Raw genomic sequence first — 19810 nt, 5'->3', positions numbered from 1 at the left:
TCTCTGAAACTCTGATGGATGAAATGATGTCAAGAGACACTGGGGAGAGGAGGAGGTAACACCTCTGATTAGGATGGAGTTCCGAGGAACGGCTGCTTCCCAATGACCCCGCACGCAGTCGCCCCGCGTACCGTTGCCGGGCCGACCCCGACCGCCTCCGAGCGGCAGCGGACCCCCGGCACCGGGCGAAGCCGCAGCCTCGCGTCCCGCGGGGAGTGGGTGGGGAGGTGGGGCGCGGGCGGCGAGCGAAGGTCCCGTCGCGGGGGGCAGCCGGGCCGGGGCTGCGGGACAGAGCCGTGCCCAGCCGCGAAGCCTCTCGGGCGCTCCCCGCCGCTCCCGTATGGCAGCGATCAGGCGGAGCCCCTCCCGCCCCGCGGCCCTGCCCGATCCGCTCAGCCGCTGCCCCGCCAGGCCGGCCGCCACCCGCGGGCAGGGACGGAGCCTGAGCCGCACACACCGCCCTCCGAGTCTTCGTGTGCCCGCCGCTCCTGCGCCAGCCCTGCGTGCTACACCGTCAGCTACACAGGTCAGATACGAGAAAGCAGACAGAAGGAACAAACAAAAACCAACACTGCAAAACGTCATTAAAAGAGAAATGGCCTGGTTCAGGCTCAGCCCTTGGGGTTTGGGATGGCTGCAGTCAGAGCATCGCTCTCCTTTTGGCTGTCAGTCCCAGGGGAAAATCCTGGAAAAGAAAACCCAGCAGTTCCACTTGGACCCAGTCCTTGATTCATAGAATCATAAAGGTTGGAAAAGGCCACTAAAGTCATCCAGTCCATCCATCAGCCCATTGCCACCATGCCCGATAAACTACGTTCCTCCATGCCACAGCTACACGTTTCTTGAGCATCAGCAGGGCGGTGACTCCACTACCTCCTTGGCAGCCTGGTCCAATACTTCACCACTCTTTCAGAGATTTTTCTTAATCTCAGAAAGAAATCACCCTGAATCTCCCCTGATGCAACTTAAGGCCTCTTGTACTATCTGTTACCTGGGAGAAGAGACCGACCCCCACCTCACTGCAACCTCCTTTCAGGCAGTTGTAGAGAGCAATGAGGTCTCCCCTGAGACTCCTCCAGTGTTAACAGTCCCAGTTCCCTCATCTGCTTCCCATAAGACCCTTCAGAACTTTGTTGCCCTTCTCTGGACACACTCCAGGGCCTCAACGTCTTTCTTGCAGTGAAGGGTCCCAAACTGAACTCCTCAGGCACAGAGGACACAGCTGCAGTCCGTGCCATCAGGCCTCAGGCTGGCACCCAAAATGAGACCACGGTCAGGGGAAAGTCCTGAGTGCTGCACCAGGAAAATGCTTAAGCAATGGCTGTCAAGATGTGAGAACATCCACCTGCTTCTCTTAACTTAAACAACAAACCCCAAACAAAACCAGCAACAACCCAACCACCCAACCGCACAGAAGGGCTTTCAGGGCTTTGGGCTGCAGCAGCAGGATAGAGGCAGGTCCAGCCCAGCACAGGGACAGCCCCACAGCAGAACGGCTGCACAGGAACTGTGTGCCCATGAAGCTGTGCCAGGGCCTCACGGCAACAGAAGAGTAGGCAAATCCATTCAATAAAGCATTGTCAATGTGCCTAAAGAAATACCTCAATTTTCAGCCAACTTCAGTTTCTGGCATTGAAGGAGCATGCACCTTGGTTCAGTAACAGAAGGGGAGAAGGTGGGGACAAGACAGCAGATCCCAGCAGGAATTGGGACCTGAGGCTGCAAGCCCCATAGCCCCCTCTGGAGCTGCAGCCAGCAGATGACTCACTGGGCTTTTCTGAGGCACCCTCCTCAATCAACAGCTTCTTTGCTCTCAGATCCCACACCAACAGCAGTAGGACACTGCTGCCATCAGGTACCCGCACAAACACAGACATCCCCCTCCCCGGCCTCTGCAGCCCCAGCTTCCTCAGCCTCCCCTCAACTCACTACCCTGAGCCCTCAGCATCCTCACGGTGCCATACCCACACCATTACTCATCCAGACAAGAGATTATGTCACACGCTATGCAAGTGGCAACACCAAAAGCCCAGCTTCATCAGCACATACCTTACGGGGCTGAAGTTTTTCAGCAAAACAGTGAAAATAATGTAGTTAAACCTGTACTACTGCATTCATGGAGACTGTTTTCAGAAATTCTGGAGGCTTGGAAAGCTCATCTGGGAGGAATACTTAAAATCAACTCCCAAATCCTTAAGTGGTCATCTTCCCACACATACCACAGCCAGGGACACAGCTCAGAACTCAAAGTCCCTCAGAGGGAGCCCCCAAGTCTCATTTGTGAGGACCTGGGCTCCATGTTATGTGAACTGCAATGTTTGTGTCAGGATAAGAAATGAAAATAATTTAGCAGTTATTAGAGCTGTTAAGGACAAACACCCTATTATTCGCCCGATGCCAGTACTACTTCATCTCATACCTTAACACTCGTAAGTCCTGGTATATAAAATCCAGAGCTCTGGTAAGTAGAAATTTCCCAGGATAGGCAATGTCATTTCCAAATGGAATTTTTAGCAGAAACTAACAGCTTTGGGGAATGCTGGGAGAGACTCAAAGAAAGCAAGAGGAGAAGGAGCAAACCACACAGCTCACGTTTACATTTTGTCCGTAACAAGGCAGCTGGACAAGGAGAAAGGAAAAAAACGCAACCAAATGAATGCAGCATTTCTCCAAGCGAACAGAGAATGTGATTAAAGAAGCCCATTCATTTCCCATTTAAGAATGCACATACCTAAACTTACTGTCTACTCTTTGCAACTAGAAACAATCAGGAAAAAATGGTTATGCCTTAGTACAGGCTAAGTACTCCACAAGTCAAAGAGCAGAGAAAAACCCAAATCCCAGAGACAGAAAATCTCTTGTTCACATCCTGCTCCAGGATGAACAAGGTAAATGAGAAGTAGAATTCTTTAGGCCCCTTCTACAGGCTCACCCAAGGCCCTACATTTTACATAACTGCCCACAGATGCAGAAAAGACCATTGCCTCGATGTTCACCAGCATTCAGAGCAGTTAGATATCCAACACATGGCACAGCCAAGTAGGAACCTCACTGCATCTTTAAGCAACTCTGTATCTGTAGGGCTTGGCCCCAACTACAACCGGCTCAATCCTCCTGCTTCTCCATTTGCACTACTGTAAGAGGAAAATAACCCTTCCCAGGGCTGGGAGGCTTACCTGCCTAATGTATGCAAAGCTCTTTAGCATTTTCCTCCCATCCCCTCATAGATGTGCAAATCACTGTACCATTACTATTCCAGGATAATGACTTTAATGTGATGACTTAAAGAAGAAGGCCTCTCAGCAGGGTTATTTCCATCTAAAGGCTGCCTCACCCCGGTGCTGGCTGGGGGATTCAATTTGGACAGCATGGTTTAGGGGCCAGATTTTGCAGTAATCTCTTTGTTTCCTGCCCTATCGCAACCATACTGTGATACCCTCTCAAACAAGGAATTTGAAAAAGGCACTGGAACAACATGAAAGTGAATAAAGGACTTTGAAATTCATTGTTTAAGCCTGAGTCTGGAATCGGGAGAAAATACAGTTTTTTTCCCCCTTCTCTTTAATGGTTGAGTTAGAATAAACCTTACTTATTTGGCTCTTCACATATCCTACTCACCCAGCACAATTCATTCCTGACCAATGACATGAGACACAGATCAAACTGCTTAGTCCAAGATCTTCACTTCTCATGTGTGATTTACGCCACTCTGAATGATGCCCTTGAACACTACAACACAGCAAAGATGCTGACAACACAAAGCCTGTATTTATCCTGGAAGTTGTCTACATGGAAGTGTCACAATTTGATGATAAACACATAAAATAAGCAATGTTTGGGACATCTTAACAGGAGCAGCTTCTCTCAAATGCAGCTTATATTACTGGAGAAATGCACAGCCCACTTCATCAATGAAGCGGTCGATTCAAGTCACTCTAAAACAAAACAGAAATCATTTAAAAAGAGATTTTTTTTTTTTTTTTTGTACAACCTAACAGAAAAAAAAAAAAAAAAAGCTGTCTTCTCCTTCTTTCAGTTTTAGATTCATGACATGAACTGACAGAACCAAATAATGAAATGGCACGCACAGAAGTGTAGTAGTAAAATGAAGACGTCTGGAATTTAAGCTATCATCTTTCTGCTGACTTCATGCATTTAGGAGTTCAGTACAACATTCAGACCCATGACTCATTTCTGCACAGAATATTTTATTGTAACTCTCAAACTAGAAAACATTTATCAATGAATATTATGCATTATTCTCTCCCTCCCTAGCCCCAGCACAGGTAAATTTACACTGACAACACCATTCACATTATTATAATTCAGTTAAATGCTGATAAATCTCTTTTCTGGAGCAGCTTCCTGCAAGGTCAGCTTCAAAGGCCTGCATACAAGTGGATAATTTTTTCAGACTTGCATGAAAAAAAAATCATTTTCATTACTGTCTCCGATGGCAAAATGTACCAGAGGCAGGAAATGCATCTCTGGAGTGGCAGCTACTTGCAAATCTTCACTGAAGTGGAGAAGTGAGGAGCACCACAGCTAAGAATCAGAATCCTCTCCAAGGGCTGTACCACACACACCATGTGAGTGGCTGAAATAATTCCACTTGCACAACCTACACCTTGCAAAGACAATGTGAACGAGCTTCTGACATGTACCACAATTACAATAGCAAGGAAACATACTAACACCCAAGGTAGTTTTCTCAAATCAAAAGCAGGAAACAACTGTGACAGCAGTAACTGCCTGGAGCAGCACTGGGTTTTTACCTTCTCATTACTATTCTCCAGAGGGAGCATTCAAGATGATGACTGCACACATCTCTGGGAGCAGAGCATGCTAAAGCAAGGCACACCCACTGAGTCTAATGATGGTTTTTCAGACTGCTTCTGTTTTGACTGAAGAACATCCCATCACAAACATGCAGCACTTTTACAGACATTCACTGAAGTCTACAAAAATGTGGTTTTTGTAGATGACTTAAACCAATTCCCTTTGTCTTTTCTTTTTGCAACACACTCAGTGTGGAAACTGGCTGTAAAAACAGATATTAAAGTTTTGCTGCAGAATTACAAACACCTCCAACTGATGAAAACCTTAAGAGGAAAATTAACATGAAGCTACCGTAGTGAAAGTCCAGATCATGAAACACTAATATTCCTTCTAAGTTGCCTGCATTCTTATAGCAAACAATTGCTATAAATCCTGTTAGTATCCTTTCAATCTTTTGTAGTGATAAAACTGATACAAGCAGACCTGAGGAAATATATCTCAGGCATAATGTGAGTAGCACAGCTCAGTGGGAAATGACTTTCAGACAAGGTATCTGCAGTCCTGTGGCTGTGACAAATATACCTCACCATAAAGTTTTTGATAAGAATCTATGCCTGAGAAAAGAACTTCTTCAACATAAAAATCACATGACTCTTAATGTTTAAAAAACGAAACAAAGCAAAGCACGCCTGCATTGCCAATTTATTTACAAACATCCAAAATAAACAACAGCATTGCTTGCTTACGTTTACCTATGTGAACAACAGCTGAACAGGTGACAGTTGTTATAACCACAGTTAAAACAAAAACTTGTGATCACTAAGTAATAACTATAACTTTAGGGCAAAAAACAAAACAAAACAAAAAAACCCCACAGCTCTGATAAGATTTTGTACCTATAGTCTATACCAGACATAACTTTGAATCTAAAGCACTAAGGTACATTAACGCGAACAGATTTTGTTTAATCATTTTACAGCTAGATCAATATAAGAACCAAATATAGATGTGACAGATATGATGAAACTACACAAATTTTCATGTGAATTCAGCTCTGCTACATACACTGAGCACAAGTTATTCACAGCACTGAAAGAGTCAGCTTTTCTTTACCGCTAACTTAGTTATAATAATGAAAAAGCCAAACCCAAGCAACGTTACTGCTCCCATTTTTACCAATCTTTTTTCCAAGGTGAGTGATGTTTCTGGAAACACCACTAGGCTGAGGTCACTCCTCTGCTCTTCTTCCTGAGGCAGATGTTAAATCATGAAAAAAACACAACAGAAAAGGTTAGCGCGAAGGTTTCTGAAGTGTGTGATAAAGTGTAACTCTGGATTCTCAGGTCTGAAGTGCCCCTTTCTAACTGCCTTAATTACCTGCGCCTTAATTCAGTGGAAATAAATATGCACAAAACTTTATTTTACCTGATGCTCAGAGTCTTTTTATGTAACACATTCTAGAAAACAAAAATCATTTACAAACTGAATTCCTCTGGAGTGAAACATACTGCCAACATGTGCTAAAAAAATCCGATACCAAAACACTTAAACTTTAATCATCCAATATTTAAACTTTTTTTTTTGTTACTAAAATATTTTTTTTCAATTTAATTACAAGAATAACTGTTTATTGAAGCAGAAAGTTAAATATGTAACACAGATCGAGCTTTCAAGACTTTTTAAAATTGAAGTGACAGGAGAAGTATCTCACAAATGCCTGCCCAAATATCTACTGAAGTTGAGTGGAGCCTTGCCATGAAGTGCAGCAGGGCTGTCCTGCTTCCCTCCCTTACTTCATAATGCTTGGCAGGCCATCCCACTTTAAACATCACTTACAAAAATTGCATGTCATGCACTTAACACGCATTGCAAAGAAGTACTGTTATGACTAAGCTCAGCAAGTGTATGTACATCATTTTAAAAGTAATGCCTCTTATTTACTTCCACGGAAACTCCAAAAGCAACAAAGAGCACGGTAACAACACCCAACAGAGCAAATTCCCAGCTACAAAACACTATTTTTCAACATAATCACTGCCAGTAGCTGTGCATTTTCACCAGAAATGAACAAGAGTCTCTATCCTGCACTCCTAACTATCCGCACCAGTGGAGGTGGCCCAGTGCCACAGTCACCACTGTTGAAATGCACTGCCTCACTGTGCTCACGTCTGCTGTTTGGTGTCCATGAACACTCAACGAGCAACAATGAACATCAATGGGTTCCATTTTTCCCCACATGGAGGAATTCAGTGACACAACTTTGCTTCATATGCCCTTCTATGTCAGATGCCATTCTGTCAGACTGCCCCTCTGCTGCCATCTGTCACATGGCAACAAATGTAATGGGATACTGGTGGGAAGGTTCAACCTCTACTGCCATCCCACCAACATCTGTCTCTGACTCAGGGGCTGATACAGTAAAATATTACTAACAGAGCAGCTCTGTTACTACCAAAGATTTAGATAAAGGGAATTAGCACATTGCTATACAAGAGGTTTCACAGTTTCATTTAAATTCACAGTTTTCATAATAAATGTTTCAGAGCTCTCCAGTGATTCAGAAGCGGTCCATCATAAATTAAGAAATACCAAAATGCTTTGGATTGAAGTCTTCATCAGTGGAATAAATAACACACTACAGTATTTTAATAGAACAGGAATTAGATTTTTGAAATAACTGGAAGGCTAATGTTTGTTGTCTTTTTAACAGAAGGTACAGAGCCACTATGCTACATCTTGGCAGCTACAGAATCTTAAGTATGTATGAGAGTAAGTGCAAGTAGCACCTAAACTTAGGCCCACCCCACTCCCTTACCACTGGCCTGCACCCACAGCAGGCAGATACATACATGCAGTTGACTTCTGCATATGCAAACTAAGGAACACAAACAGCTAGAAGTTCTTCATTGCAACCTCTTAAATATATTTGGTGTTAAGTGATTTATTAGGAGAAGGCTGTTATACTATGTTAGATTTCCTTAAACTACAGGAAACTGCATTAGAAGCTTTATACTCAAAGTCTGAGTTCCACATGGCTTCATTTAGTAACAGATTCCTTTCTGACACTGATGCTCCATTTACTCTATTCCAGCAGCCATTCATTTTACTAGCCTATTACTTAAAATGACCCCATCTGACAAGAGCATATCATTGTGTTGGTCTGAGAAAGACTGATGTGGTGCTAACATCTAGCCTTGACCTCTCCCACCCTCTTCTTTTGTCACTCTGTGAAGTTATCTGGGATGCCTCTGATTCAATCCATAAAGCTGTACTATCTTCCTTGAGAGTCAATAATTCCAAACAAAAGATTCCTTAATTAAGAAGTATTCTGAGTGGCATTTATGCCACGGTGGCAGTCCAAGCGCACAGGCGCATTTCCCACTCAATTACTTCCTGTGATAAAAAGATGGACTACACTTCCCTTTGGAGACACTCCACACAGTTTTAGAATACTTTAGATTATTTCACTTTGTTACGGAAAGGTGGAAAGCCAGACTGGGGAGTGGGAGTTGCAATGTTCAGATTGCAGCTGGTAGAAAAAGGTATCAGACATCTCACCAATGAACATCGCTTTCAATACCGCATGCAGAAACTTATGTACAGTAAGAAATAGCCTCACTGCTCACACCCACCTTTGCCACAAGTTCGTTCAGCCTCTTAACTTCTTCTCCCAACTTTTCAACATTGCAAATCAAGTCTCTGCAAACTTCAATATATCTTTCGGTTGGTGCCCACCGCAGTACCATCTGTCAAGAGTCAAAGAGTTATTTGCCACAATGACTGTACATCATAACTTAATACAAGTTGATGTAGCAAAAAAGGCAGTGTCAGAAAAAGTTTATAGCTTCATTTCTGTCAGGTTTTCATTGCCTGATTTATACACGGCACTGATCTACTATTCTCTTAAAGCCTTTCTGGAAACTTGTCACTTGAATCACTTGAATCAACAGCAGAAACACTGAAAAGCAGATTTATCTTTAGATTTAACTTTTTGAAACAAATTTTTCAAAAAAGCCCCATGCGTTAGAGAGAGAACATTGGACAGTTCTATAAAACTAAAAGTAATCAAGACAGTTGATTAGCATACACATTTGTCATTTTACAAAGGTAGCACAATGCTATTCCCCCAAACTCTAAATCATCTTTCCCCTTTTGTTGAATACCTTGTGAGAATTTTCGAGGAAGTGTTTATTTATGGTCTGCACAGGAACAGTCAGGTTGCTACACTCTTTATTTATCTTCTGAAGAAACTTGAGGCATTCATCTCCACTACCAAAATAAAACCATATGCCATTATTTGTAAAACGTTATGTCTTCCTGCAAGCTAAGTATCATCTATGCATTTTCAACACTAGCTAGTGAGTGAATCAGACATGCAATTTCACTACAGTAAAAAACCCAGTCTGTTTAAGAGGGTAGTTAAACACTAACATGTAACATCTTAGCAAGCTGCACACTTTGACTGTCCATACCAATGCTCCTTCCCATCTCCTCCAGCTCCTCCCTCCCATTCTGGTAGGGCAACAAACTGTTATGCTACTCAGAATATTTAGCTACACATAGAGCTGAAAAACTATCATCCTAAAGCATTTTGGAAACATGCTGTTAACCTCCACTTCTACTTCTCATTTTCAATCCTATTTTTAATCAATGAAAACATCTCATTACCCACTACAAGTGGTGTTTTGTACGACATTATGCATAATAACCATTATTCCTGTGCATGTGAGCACAGAGATCACAGTCTTGCAATACCAGGAACAGACAACTGAGTCAACTTCATACTGATGTAGCAGAACTTATGACTGAAGCTTATATTTTTGAGTTGGGAAAAAAAATAATCCTGGTTTGTACTTTGGAGCTGGGACTGAAATGGCTAGCCTACAGGCATTTTGTCTCCAGCACAGCTGAACAGTGAAGAATCTGATAATACTCTCTTGGGCCTAAGATGTGGAAATGCTTTCCTTAAAGTCTAAAATATCTGATGTTATCTACTATGAAGGAAATGTAAACTCAATATACTCAAATATAAGCAGGAAGATAACTCTGAAAATCAGTCTCCAAAAATTGGAGGAAAGGATACAGGAACTTAATAGACTTAATTTCAATGCTAAGTTTTTAGAGCAAGCTATAAGCCATCCAGGTGAATAACATCAGGACCAATATAAAAGACTATTTCAAGTGGATACTGCCCTATCACAGAACCTCATTACATTTACTGGAGAATCTATGTAAACGGATTCAAAGTGCAACGCTCCTCTTCTCCCTACTGCCATCTGCTACTGAATCCAAATTCAACACACTCACACCCTCTTATCTGCATGCCTCCTCCAATGGCAAAAAGGTCTAAACCCAATGTGCCAAGCACCTAAACTAAGCCACAAACCTGTGTGGTGCAGGTGCCTAAAAAGAGGCTGGATTTGGCTCACAGAGTCTTTTCATTCAGCTTTCAACTTCTTCCCATGACAACGCATGTCATGACAACTCCAATCAATACTGACCTGCTTGGCAAAACACTTCCTAAAAACAGCTAAAAACCTGGGGCCTGATATACTGTAGTATCCAGATAAGCAGAAACAAGCAAGACTGGAGACTCAACTCTTAAGGAACGACTCTCCATCAGGAAAGGAGAAGTGTGTCAACAAAACCAGAACAAAGTTCTCACAGGGCATCATCCACAGCTAGGACTGCACTTTTTTTTATAACTTGTTTTAGAATAATTTATTTCCTAAAATTTTCATTTTATAATTGTTGAAAGTATCTCCACTTTAAGCAGCTGTTCCTTTGCTCTGGATCTCAGCTTCCAAAGCAGAGCCAAACATTCTGCCAGCCCTGTGAACAGTCTACTCTGCACCTAAACCTCAGCACCAAGTTCCAATCTTCTAGTTTTTCTTGGTGGAAGATGCAAACATCAAATCCAGCTCCTGCGAATTCACCACCTAATCAGTCTGCATAATGACAGTACAGCAAGTTCACGCAGACAAAAATGAAAAGATGTAACGCTTCACAAACACAGTAATCCAGTATAAAAAAAAACACAGAAAATTAAGATAACATAAAGCATTCAATAATTTTGAAAACACACCCTGTAAATGTAAATCTCTTCCTACATCATATAAATCAATCGGGATTTCAAGAATGAGCTTTTAATGCATCATTCAATTCTGGTGTAAGACGATTGCGAGCAAAGTCTCCACTGCTGCTCAGAATGTCTGTGATCTGCAACAGTGCCCAACAACCAAGACCTCACCACTTCAAACAGAAGCATCAACAGGGGTGCTGAAGACTGAAAACCAAGATTCTTCAGAGTCTGACATGAAGAATTGGAAATGAGAAAGCCTACTATTTTTATATATTAAATTACTATTGATTTCAGAACAATATAACAATTATATTTAAAACCAACACTAAGCAAACTAATCACGTCTAGAGGTAAGAAGTTTCTCCCGTGTTACTTCAACTGAGTCACTCATGAAAACTTTCTTCTACTTAGAAAGATAACTTATTAGCACGCTAGAATCAGTTATGGCACCTTCTGTCTTGTTAGAAAAGTTATTTTTGTTGAGAATGGTTCTAGAACTCCTACAGTAAAGCACTGTAAATATTTTTCCAACATTACGCCTCATACTTCTTTATTATACAAATAGAAATTCCATGAAAATATATTTAAGAACTATCTGCTGCAGTGGCGTTGTTTCCATTTGGAAATATCTGGAAACAAAAATAACATTTTCAAAAAACTCATCACTTTTTAAAAGAATTAATGGCTGTCAAAATACCAGTGGCTAAACGCTGCTGGACAGTCTGCGAGTTTATAATCAATCAGTTCAACATTTTCTACTATGTTAGTTTTTTTATGACTTAATGACTGATCTTCCTTCTCACAGAATGACTTTGAACAAATGGCAAGTAAAATCTTTATATAAGAGCAGGTAAACAGAGTATGATTTTAGTCTCAAGGTCAGATTCCTGAAATACATGTCAAGCCATTTTTTAGAAAGCTATGCAGTACTCGCCTAAACTGAAGTGCTGTCATATTTTTTTGTATTTAAGTCTTCAATTACTTTCTGGTTTTGTGATCTATATAGGTTTCAAGATTTTTTGTGTGTGGTATTTTGTGTGGTACTTAGAATTCTATAGGATGATCATGTTACTGGTGTGTAAGACAGTACCTCAGTGTTTGCTTCCACTCCCTGCTCCTTATACACGCCCTGAACTAATTTTTTCTATTATTCCACTTAATTCCCATTTGATCTTTTTTAGCTGTCCTGCTTGAGCGTATAAACTAAACACCACTTGCCATTGGCCAATGTAAAAAAGCATACATTTCTAACATAAAACAATGTGTGAAGCTTGAACTGGTCGTCTTAAACTGAAACGAATGATTCCTTGATGAAGAATCAAAATCATTTTCCAAAAGCACCTAACTTGGACACAGGAACCCAGATGACCAGTCTGCTTTTTCAGCTCAACAGCAAAGCCTCAATTTTAACAGGAAAAGCCCAGGTGCTGCCAGAAAATATGGATGTTATGATGCTTTGTACCCTCTCGCATGCCAGAACTTTAGCTCTTTGGTCTTGTAGCACACGTGCTAGTTTGCACCTTAATTCTCTTTCGGAAATAAGTGCTTGTTTTGACAGAGAAATCTCAGAGACAAGTAGGCAGTACCAAAGTCCTCCATTAAAACATGAACACCTGGCTCTCCCAGCTCATCTTAATCTTTCAAGTGTTTCCCATTTCAAGAGCCTTACGCGTCCTCTCATCCCACAGTTCAAACTTGGTATCACGGCACAAAAATCTAACTCAAAAAGCCTGCAAAGACTTTTTTGTATGAACACAGTAATGGTTACAGAAACAGGCAGAGTGCCAGCGTCAGAAGCAATCAGTGTATTTAAGAGTGATTAAACAGGAGTGGAGAATGCAGTAGACAGAACCACAACATGAGGGCTAAAGCACAGTGTCACCGTGATTCAGCTGCCTCCAGAGGATGGATGGTGACATATACAGAAAGCACTTGAACCCTAGCACACTCTTCAGTCCAACTTATAATATAATGTCAAGTTTAGCCTTACAAGTTTAGCCTCCACATAAGGCAGACAAGTCTCTCCAGAGTTCTGGAGAAGGAAGAAATAGCTAAGAAAACTGTCAAGCCACTACTCAAGAGACAAGATGTGGGCTTCAAGCACTTCCCTATACACACACTTTAAAGAGGAACTGCACTCACTTTTCTAGATAGAAGAAAATTATGTAATGAACAGATCAGATACGAGGAGGAGTTTGTCACAAGTCCTGTGCAATGAAGATGATAATGCCACGCAACTGGTGATGAGAGTAGGAAGAGAGAAAACTAGCACACAGAGCCTAACTCGTGAGGCAGCTACAGCATGGGGATGGTGCAATATCTCCTAAACAGAGCAGTCTGACCCAAGCTGAACAAAGATAATACAGCTAACAAAGGCTTCTGAAAGGCAAACAACAGTTCTGTGCTGAGGTCTGTTTTCTAAGTATCCAAGTGGTCTCACTCTTCGGAAACAATTCTATGGTTCTGGAAAGTAACATGAAAGAAGATATGAACACAGAATCTAAATCCAAATCCACAGCTCTCTTCCAGATAAAACATTCACACAACAAAACAGAAGGATAAGAGGTTTAAGAAATTTTAAGACACCTCTACCCTTACTACACTCTTCTTTTTGTGGCAGACACAGGAACTGCTCTATGAGCACCTAGGAGACAGGTAAAATTTAATAATACTCTAGAAAAACAAGGAATACAGAAATCTACATGAATTAGATGGACACAGACAGGTAGTTAATTAATTAGTTGAAAATTAAACCCATATGCAGAAATAATATACACCTCTGCCTCCTACTTTTTAATTGCATTTTACTCTCATATTTGATAGCAGTACTAACAATCTGTCTTGTCTACAGACACAGTGGAGAACTGCACAGGCCATACAGTTTAGAGTTTGAAAGTGTCAGTGATGCTCTTGAAGCATGGGTAAGCAAACAGAGCAAGCTTATCAGAATAATTAAAGAACAAGTTAATATTGGAGCCAGAGAAGTCGCTTGATATAAACACACCTATTGAAACGTGCACAGCAGTGCAGGTCTGAGATACAGATAAAGAATTCATCACTCAAAGATGACCAAAATAATGGCATAAGAATTGCAATATAACTGATAAAAAGATTCCTACAGCAAGAAGCTGTGCTTTTAATTTTCTTTGTATAAAATGCACCTACTTTCATTCCTCACGATCCACTAACAGGCATCCCATGAATGTTTATGCATAGGATGAGGTGCCAGAGAATCTAAATTTCATGCTATAGAAAATATTGCAGTTACCTTAAATAGTTTGCATTCCAGTTTACTTTCCATAGAAACATGGTTATTACCTGACTTCCAGATTTGCTAATTCAGAAAGGTCTCTAAATCTTGTTTCTTCCACTTGCAGCTCATTAACGGCATCTAGGAGTTTCTGTTGATCTACAGGATTTGTAATACCTATCTAAATTCAAAAAGTAATTTCAGACATATGATTTAGTTTTAACACGTATTAAACATAAAACAGTTCAGTACTGCTCATTTTATGAATTTATAATTAATAGTCAAAAGAAGTTACATTTAAGTAATCAACTATGTATGTTATTTCCAAAGGAAATTAGAATTAAAGAAAACCCATGATAATAACAGAAAATAAGACAAGAACCAAGTAGGAGCCAAACTGATCTTGCACAGGATACTCAAAAATCTGGATACTAAAAAACATTAGCAGTAGTTTTTATAAGTACCCCCATGCTAGGATCTTATCCTTCACTAATTCAGAATCATCTAAACCATCTTACAGTAAGAAACAACTAATCATCACAACAGTGATACAGTGTTAACAGTTCGCATTATTTTTTTCCTGAGCTAAGTCTGCATCAAATTGTAAATTAGAAAGAAAGAGTCCAAATTACAAGAAGGCTTTTATGTACTTTTGGACATGTATTTTATTTCTCCTCCGTTTAGGTAAACCTGTCTTGCAAAGTATCATACCTCTTTCAAAAACCTTATTTTTTCAAGAGTTTTGTGGTACTATCTAGTATGAATTAATGTTTTCTTACTGTTTACAAAACAAAGTGAGATCTAACAACAGCCATCTCATGACACAGTAGTAAGCTGATCTGTGAGCAGCAAATTTAAGTACAATTAGAAAAATCAAGTGAACTCTTCCAAGGTCAGAGCAGGAGTTACTCCTGAATATTAAATCTGGCCAAAGCGAGAACTATTACGATTGGAACTGATTTTGATTCATCTTCTCGTTCCTTGAACAAGCAAATAAGGATATAGCTTTCTCATCAGTGCATCAGACACATGTTCTAATTTGGGTTCCTACAAATAAAAGATAACTACATCGTTCTGTGAACAGATCAGTTGACTGAGCACTCACACAACACCTTGTAGATATGCCTTGTGAAGAAAGAACTGTCAAAGAAACTGTCACAAAGTCTACCATTAGCACAGCACTTTTTGAATTGAAAAGTACTAAAAAAGTACTTGAAAAGCAGAACTTGAGAAGAAAAGGACCAGTCCAAACCTCTTTCCAAAGCAGACAATTTTCTTTTCCAGACCACTTATGCTGAACAGGAAAATTTAGCCACAATCTGACCATTCATGCAATGATGAAATGGAACAAGAACATGAACAGTCTGTGAAGCCCTTCTTCTTCCTCATGGATGAGAAAACTTTTAGGCTAGTAATTGTTCAGTTGTACTCTGCAGCCTACACAGTGCAACTACTATTTTTTAAGTGGCCATATGTCTAAGAAAGAAGTGCTGTATATGGATTTACTTATATCTGTAGAACAGACTACACATAGTCCAGATTTTTATTTCAGGTACGTAGACTTACTTTGTTTTTACTTAAGAATAAAGTAAAATGAAAAAAAAAATAGCTAAAAACTTGCGTACCAGCATTAACATTCTCTGTCATCCTTCAGACAGAAATAATAGAAGGTGAGTAACAGATTGCCTCAAGTGAAAGATGGCATGCTTCTCAGATAACATACCAGTGAGGTTATATATGAACTCTTTGTCATGTTGCCCAAATGGTCACTATTTTTTATTCACTTTATTTTCTGCCAAGTATAAAATGTTTTTTTGTGTGTGGGAAGGTGGTCAGAGGAAGGAGAGTCTTGGCACTGTGATACAGAAGTATGCAGACTAGATAACTCTCCAATGATGAAGTTAAACTCCTGGCTTATATTTTGATGTGTCAAATTTTTACTACACATTCTCTAATCTGAAGAGGATGCCAATTTCTCTTCTAATAAGCTAACAGACAGTGAGACAGGAATTTTGTCAGTTCAAAACACATCAAGTACTCACGGCACTGCCTTATGAGACAAATACTCAAAAAAACATGCCTCTCCTCCAGTAAATAAAAAAAATAAAAATCTAAGTGTCACAAGAAGAACAAGCAGACAAAAACCTCCAAATGTTGTATAGACTTGTCCCAGTATACTGAGCAGACATGTCTCAGTATGGAGCAGTTTATAACTTGAAGGAATGCAAGGATTTCAACTTGAAAGAGCCATTGTTTAGGCTCTGTTGTAGAATACAGATAAAGATATTTACAGAGAAAATATCTTCCCGATATAGTTTGATGGAGGAAAGTGTCTCATGTTAGTGACAGGATTTTTTCTCCAGTTCCTTGGATAAAAAGCAGCATGGTTCAGAGGCATCCATCAGAAGTCATCGTTAATCTTTGCAGTAATAAGATCCAGGCTATTTAAAAGAGCTGGCTGTTAGTGGAAGATCTGCCATCACACCAAAAAGTTTCAACTCTGTTATGAGAAAACAGATTAAATTTTTTTCTACCAGCAGTAAGGGGAGAAACTGTTAGCAGAGCTCTAAAACTATAATCAAGAATTGATGATAACTTATGAAATGGTAATAAGCCAGGTGTGCGATGTTATTTTTTAAATTCCGACTTGAAGACTAATTAATTTACGTCCATGCACAAAATATGACTTATTTTCCAGGCACTGTTTTCTGCTGTTGCCAAGACAAGATGCAAAAAAGAATCCTGCTCCTAGAGAAGTTGTCTTTCCTGAGCAAGAACAGCCAGCCCAAGCATCATTCCGGACTGTCCTTTGTATTAAGGAATTCCAAACACATCTGAACACTGAAAGAGAAGTTATCAGTTTGCATGAAAAGTATTTTGTCTCATCAGTGAAGCTGAAGCATTTTAAGTAAGGCTCAGCTATCCATTTCAGTCCATAATACTCTCCCCTCCTCCAACGCACCCTGGACAAAACAAAATAAAAATGATTACATCAAAACAGGTGGTGAATTTTAATGCATACTCCATCAGATTTGCAGTTCAGCGCAGACATGAGAGAGAGCAGTTCACAGTCATGAGGAGAAAACCACAAAAATCTCTTAAGAGTGAAACCCCTGTAAAGGGGGGCTTGAAGGAATCAAATAAAGCCCACACTGGGATGCTACAATCCACACAGGTGCTGATATGCCTTGTAATATTTATGTCTAAATCAACTCTTAAAAAAAAATCTTGATTGATAAAACTCCCTATACATGAACCCTCTGAGAATACAGGTATTTCTGAGCTCTGTCAAAACACTGAAAATGCTAGCTCAGTGACAAGACAAATCTCCATGCAGGACAGCCTAGCGACATCAGCTCTGAAGGAACACCAATATCCGCAGTTACGTTTTGATCGCTGCTGCTGGAATACATGCCTCCTTGGTACTACAAATGTTCTGGCACTGTTCCAGGGTAAAACAACTGGTTATCCAAACCAGAATAGAGGGGAAAAGAAGCTGACACTTAGGATGTACACAGATAGCACGAGTAGCAGGTCTGAAGGCGCTAACTGAACAAGGCCTCTCTGGTAACCCGGACCGGGTAGAGACTGCTCAGAAAAATGCTGCAGCCTGAAGTACCTGTGCCGCACCAAGGAGACTCTATAGCACAGTTTCATTTTGGCCTCTTCCTTCAAGTGAACAAAACCTTTCACTTTCCAGAGCAGTAATTTCAGTGAGGAGTTTAAGGAAAAAGCAACTGCCCTATTTCTATTACAAACTAAAACTTTATAAAAACGTATCAATTTCTCCTGGACAAGGGTGAAATACTGAGCTTCCCAAATGCAGTAGGCTGCAAGAAAGATTTTTTTTTTAACTTAAAAAAAAAAGAAAAAAAAGAAAAAATGACCACCTTTAAAATGGATACATAGGATTATCTGCTGCTTATCCTAGCACTGATCTGCATTCAGGGAAAACACACATCATAACAGTGGCAGAAACTAAAATTCAAAATTGAACTATTTCCCACTCACCCCAACTCCCACTTCATTACAGCAAAGAAACAGAGGGAACCTCCACAGTCAGATGTAGGCAAAGACGACCTGAGAATTCACCTCACAGAATTGAAGGCAGGTCTGTCAGATTACACAAAACAGTCGTCTACATTTACACAAAAATTGAAGAATTTGTCAAAGATTTTGAGAGCAGGTCTTTAAAGATGACTTTTTATAATGGTTAGGTATTAATAAAGGTAACATACTGAAACCATTTCTGAAAAAGAAGAAAACAATTTTTGAATTTTTTTAAACTAACCTGTATCATCTCTTCTTTTTGCATGGTCAGAAGCTGCCATAAGTATACATCTTTGTCCTACATAAATTAAAGGATTTTCTGTCACCAAAAATAGTTTCAAAAGAAAACAGTGTTTTCATTTTTTTTTTCACATACACTTTACTTCAGTTTTCATAAACAAAAACAATGACACCATATATCTAAGAAAAACAAGTGTCCTCCAGTTCAGAAATATCACATTGTGACTAATGCTCAAAATCAAAATTAAGCAATCCAGTCCACTGCAGTGGACCTTTACACTTCAAAGGTGAAATTTCACTTAATACATTTACTTAAATGAATGTAGAATTTATTTTGACATTTATGGTATGTTTCACGAAATTATAGATAGCAGACACATCATATCTTACCTTCAATAATCCTATTATGTGTTCTAGACCAATACCATGTAAAAACACTTCCATGGCATCTAAAGTTGAACAGGAACTGTAAATACATTCAATAAAAGTTCAAAATGAAAACAGAGGAAATTAAAAACAAAGCAAAAATACACCTAAAACAAAATGCTACAGAAGAAATCCCAGACTGACACTGACAGATCTAAACCTCTACATTTTTACTGATAGTCTCTTGCAAGCATCATAAGCGTAACTTATAAAATCTTTTTAATTGCATTTTTGGTCTAGTGAGTAGAATTGACCATAAACAGAACTGCTATTATAAATGAAAACCAGTAAGTAGAAGAACGTTTCAACGCTTGAGCAACACGAGGACCTCAAAGTTGCACACAAAAGCCTGAAAAATCTGGAAGTGGTGTTAAGGAAGATAAAACTGTGCATTCTTATCAGCCGATCATCATATAAACTGAATTCAGCCCAAAGCTGCTACTCTATCAGTTCCATTTAAATCAAAAACAGTTATCAAAAAAACCAGGAATGCCTATTTTGCAGACAGCAGAGATAAGTCTGATAAGAAATTCACTGTCAGAAGACTACTGTTCAGAAGGTAGACAAAAGAAACAGTGAAACTCATTTTAAGTTCTGAGCTCAACATCAGGTAAAACATCAGTCTATTCTTCAACCTACTAAAAGATAAAAAGATGAGAACAAAGGTCCAAACAATCAGATGAACAACTGTAATGAACATAAGAAAAAAGTAGATCACATAAAGTGCAAAAAAACTACTGCAGCTGCTATAACAAACCTTTGCTGAAACCAAATTAAGAAGTAGTTTGCTCTCTTGTTGTAGGCCCCCCCCCAAAAAATCAAGGTTTGCCTTCTTATCCTGTCAAAGACTAAAATAAGTTTCTACTCTCAAATTGGCAGAAAACAAAACAAATAATATTAAAAAAAAATTCTTTGAAAATAGTTCAGAATGCCTAAGAAAACATTTCAGGTTTGCACACTGAGAATCTTGAAAATTCCAAGGA

General features: G+C 39.8%; 1 protein-coding gene across 2 annotated transcripts in view; it reads right to left on the bottom strand.

Moving 5' to 3' along the window:
* Positions 1 to 4211: 4211 nt before the first annotated feature.
* ASZ1 (ankyrin repeat, SAM and basic leucine zipper domain containing 1) overlaps positions 4212 to 19810 on the bottom strand; it is a 38479-nt gene continuing 22880 nt past the window's right edge. For both annotated transcript variants that reach the window (XM_048946818.1, XM_048946829.1), the window contains exons 8-13: positions 18792 to 18867; positions 18403 to 18459; positions 14180 to 14292; positions 8943 to 9048; positions 8412 to 8525; positions 4212 to 6027 (exon numbers count right to left, since the gene is read on the bottom strand). In XM_048946818.1, coding sequence (XP_048802775.1) covers positions 5878 to 6027; positions 8412 to 8525; positions 8943 to 9048; positions 14180 to 14292; positions 18403 to 18459; positions 18792 to 18867 — 616 coding nt within the window. In that variant the 3' untranslated portion in view covers positions 4212 to 5877. The remainder of the gene's footprint in view (positions 6028 to 8411; positions 8526 to 8942; positions 9049 to 14179; positions 14293 to 18402; positions 18460 to 18791; positions 18868 to 19810) is intronic.

The sequence above is a fragment of the Lagopus muta genome, chromosome 1 (genome assembly GCF_023343835.1).
Source record: "Lagopus muta isolate bLagMut1 chromosome 1, bLagMut1 primary, whole genome shotgun sequence".
Classification (NCBI taxonomy): Eukaryota; Metazoa; Chordata; class Aves; order Galliformes; family Phasianidae; genus Lagopus; species Lagopus muta.
This window is presented reverse-complemented; position numbering and strand designations above follow the sequence as displayed.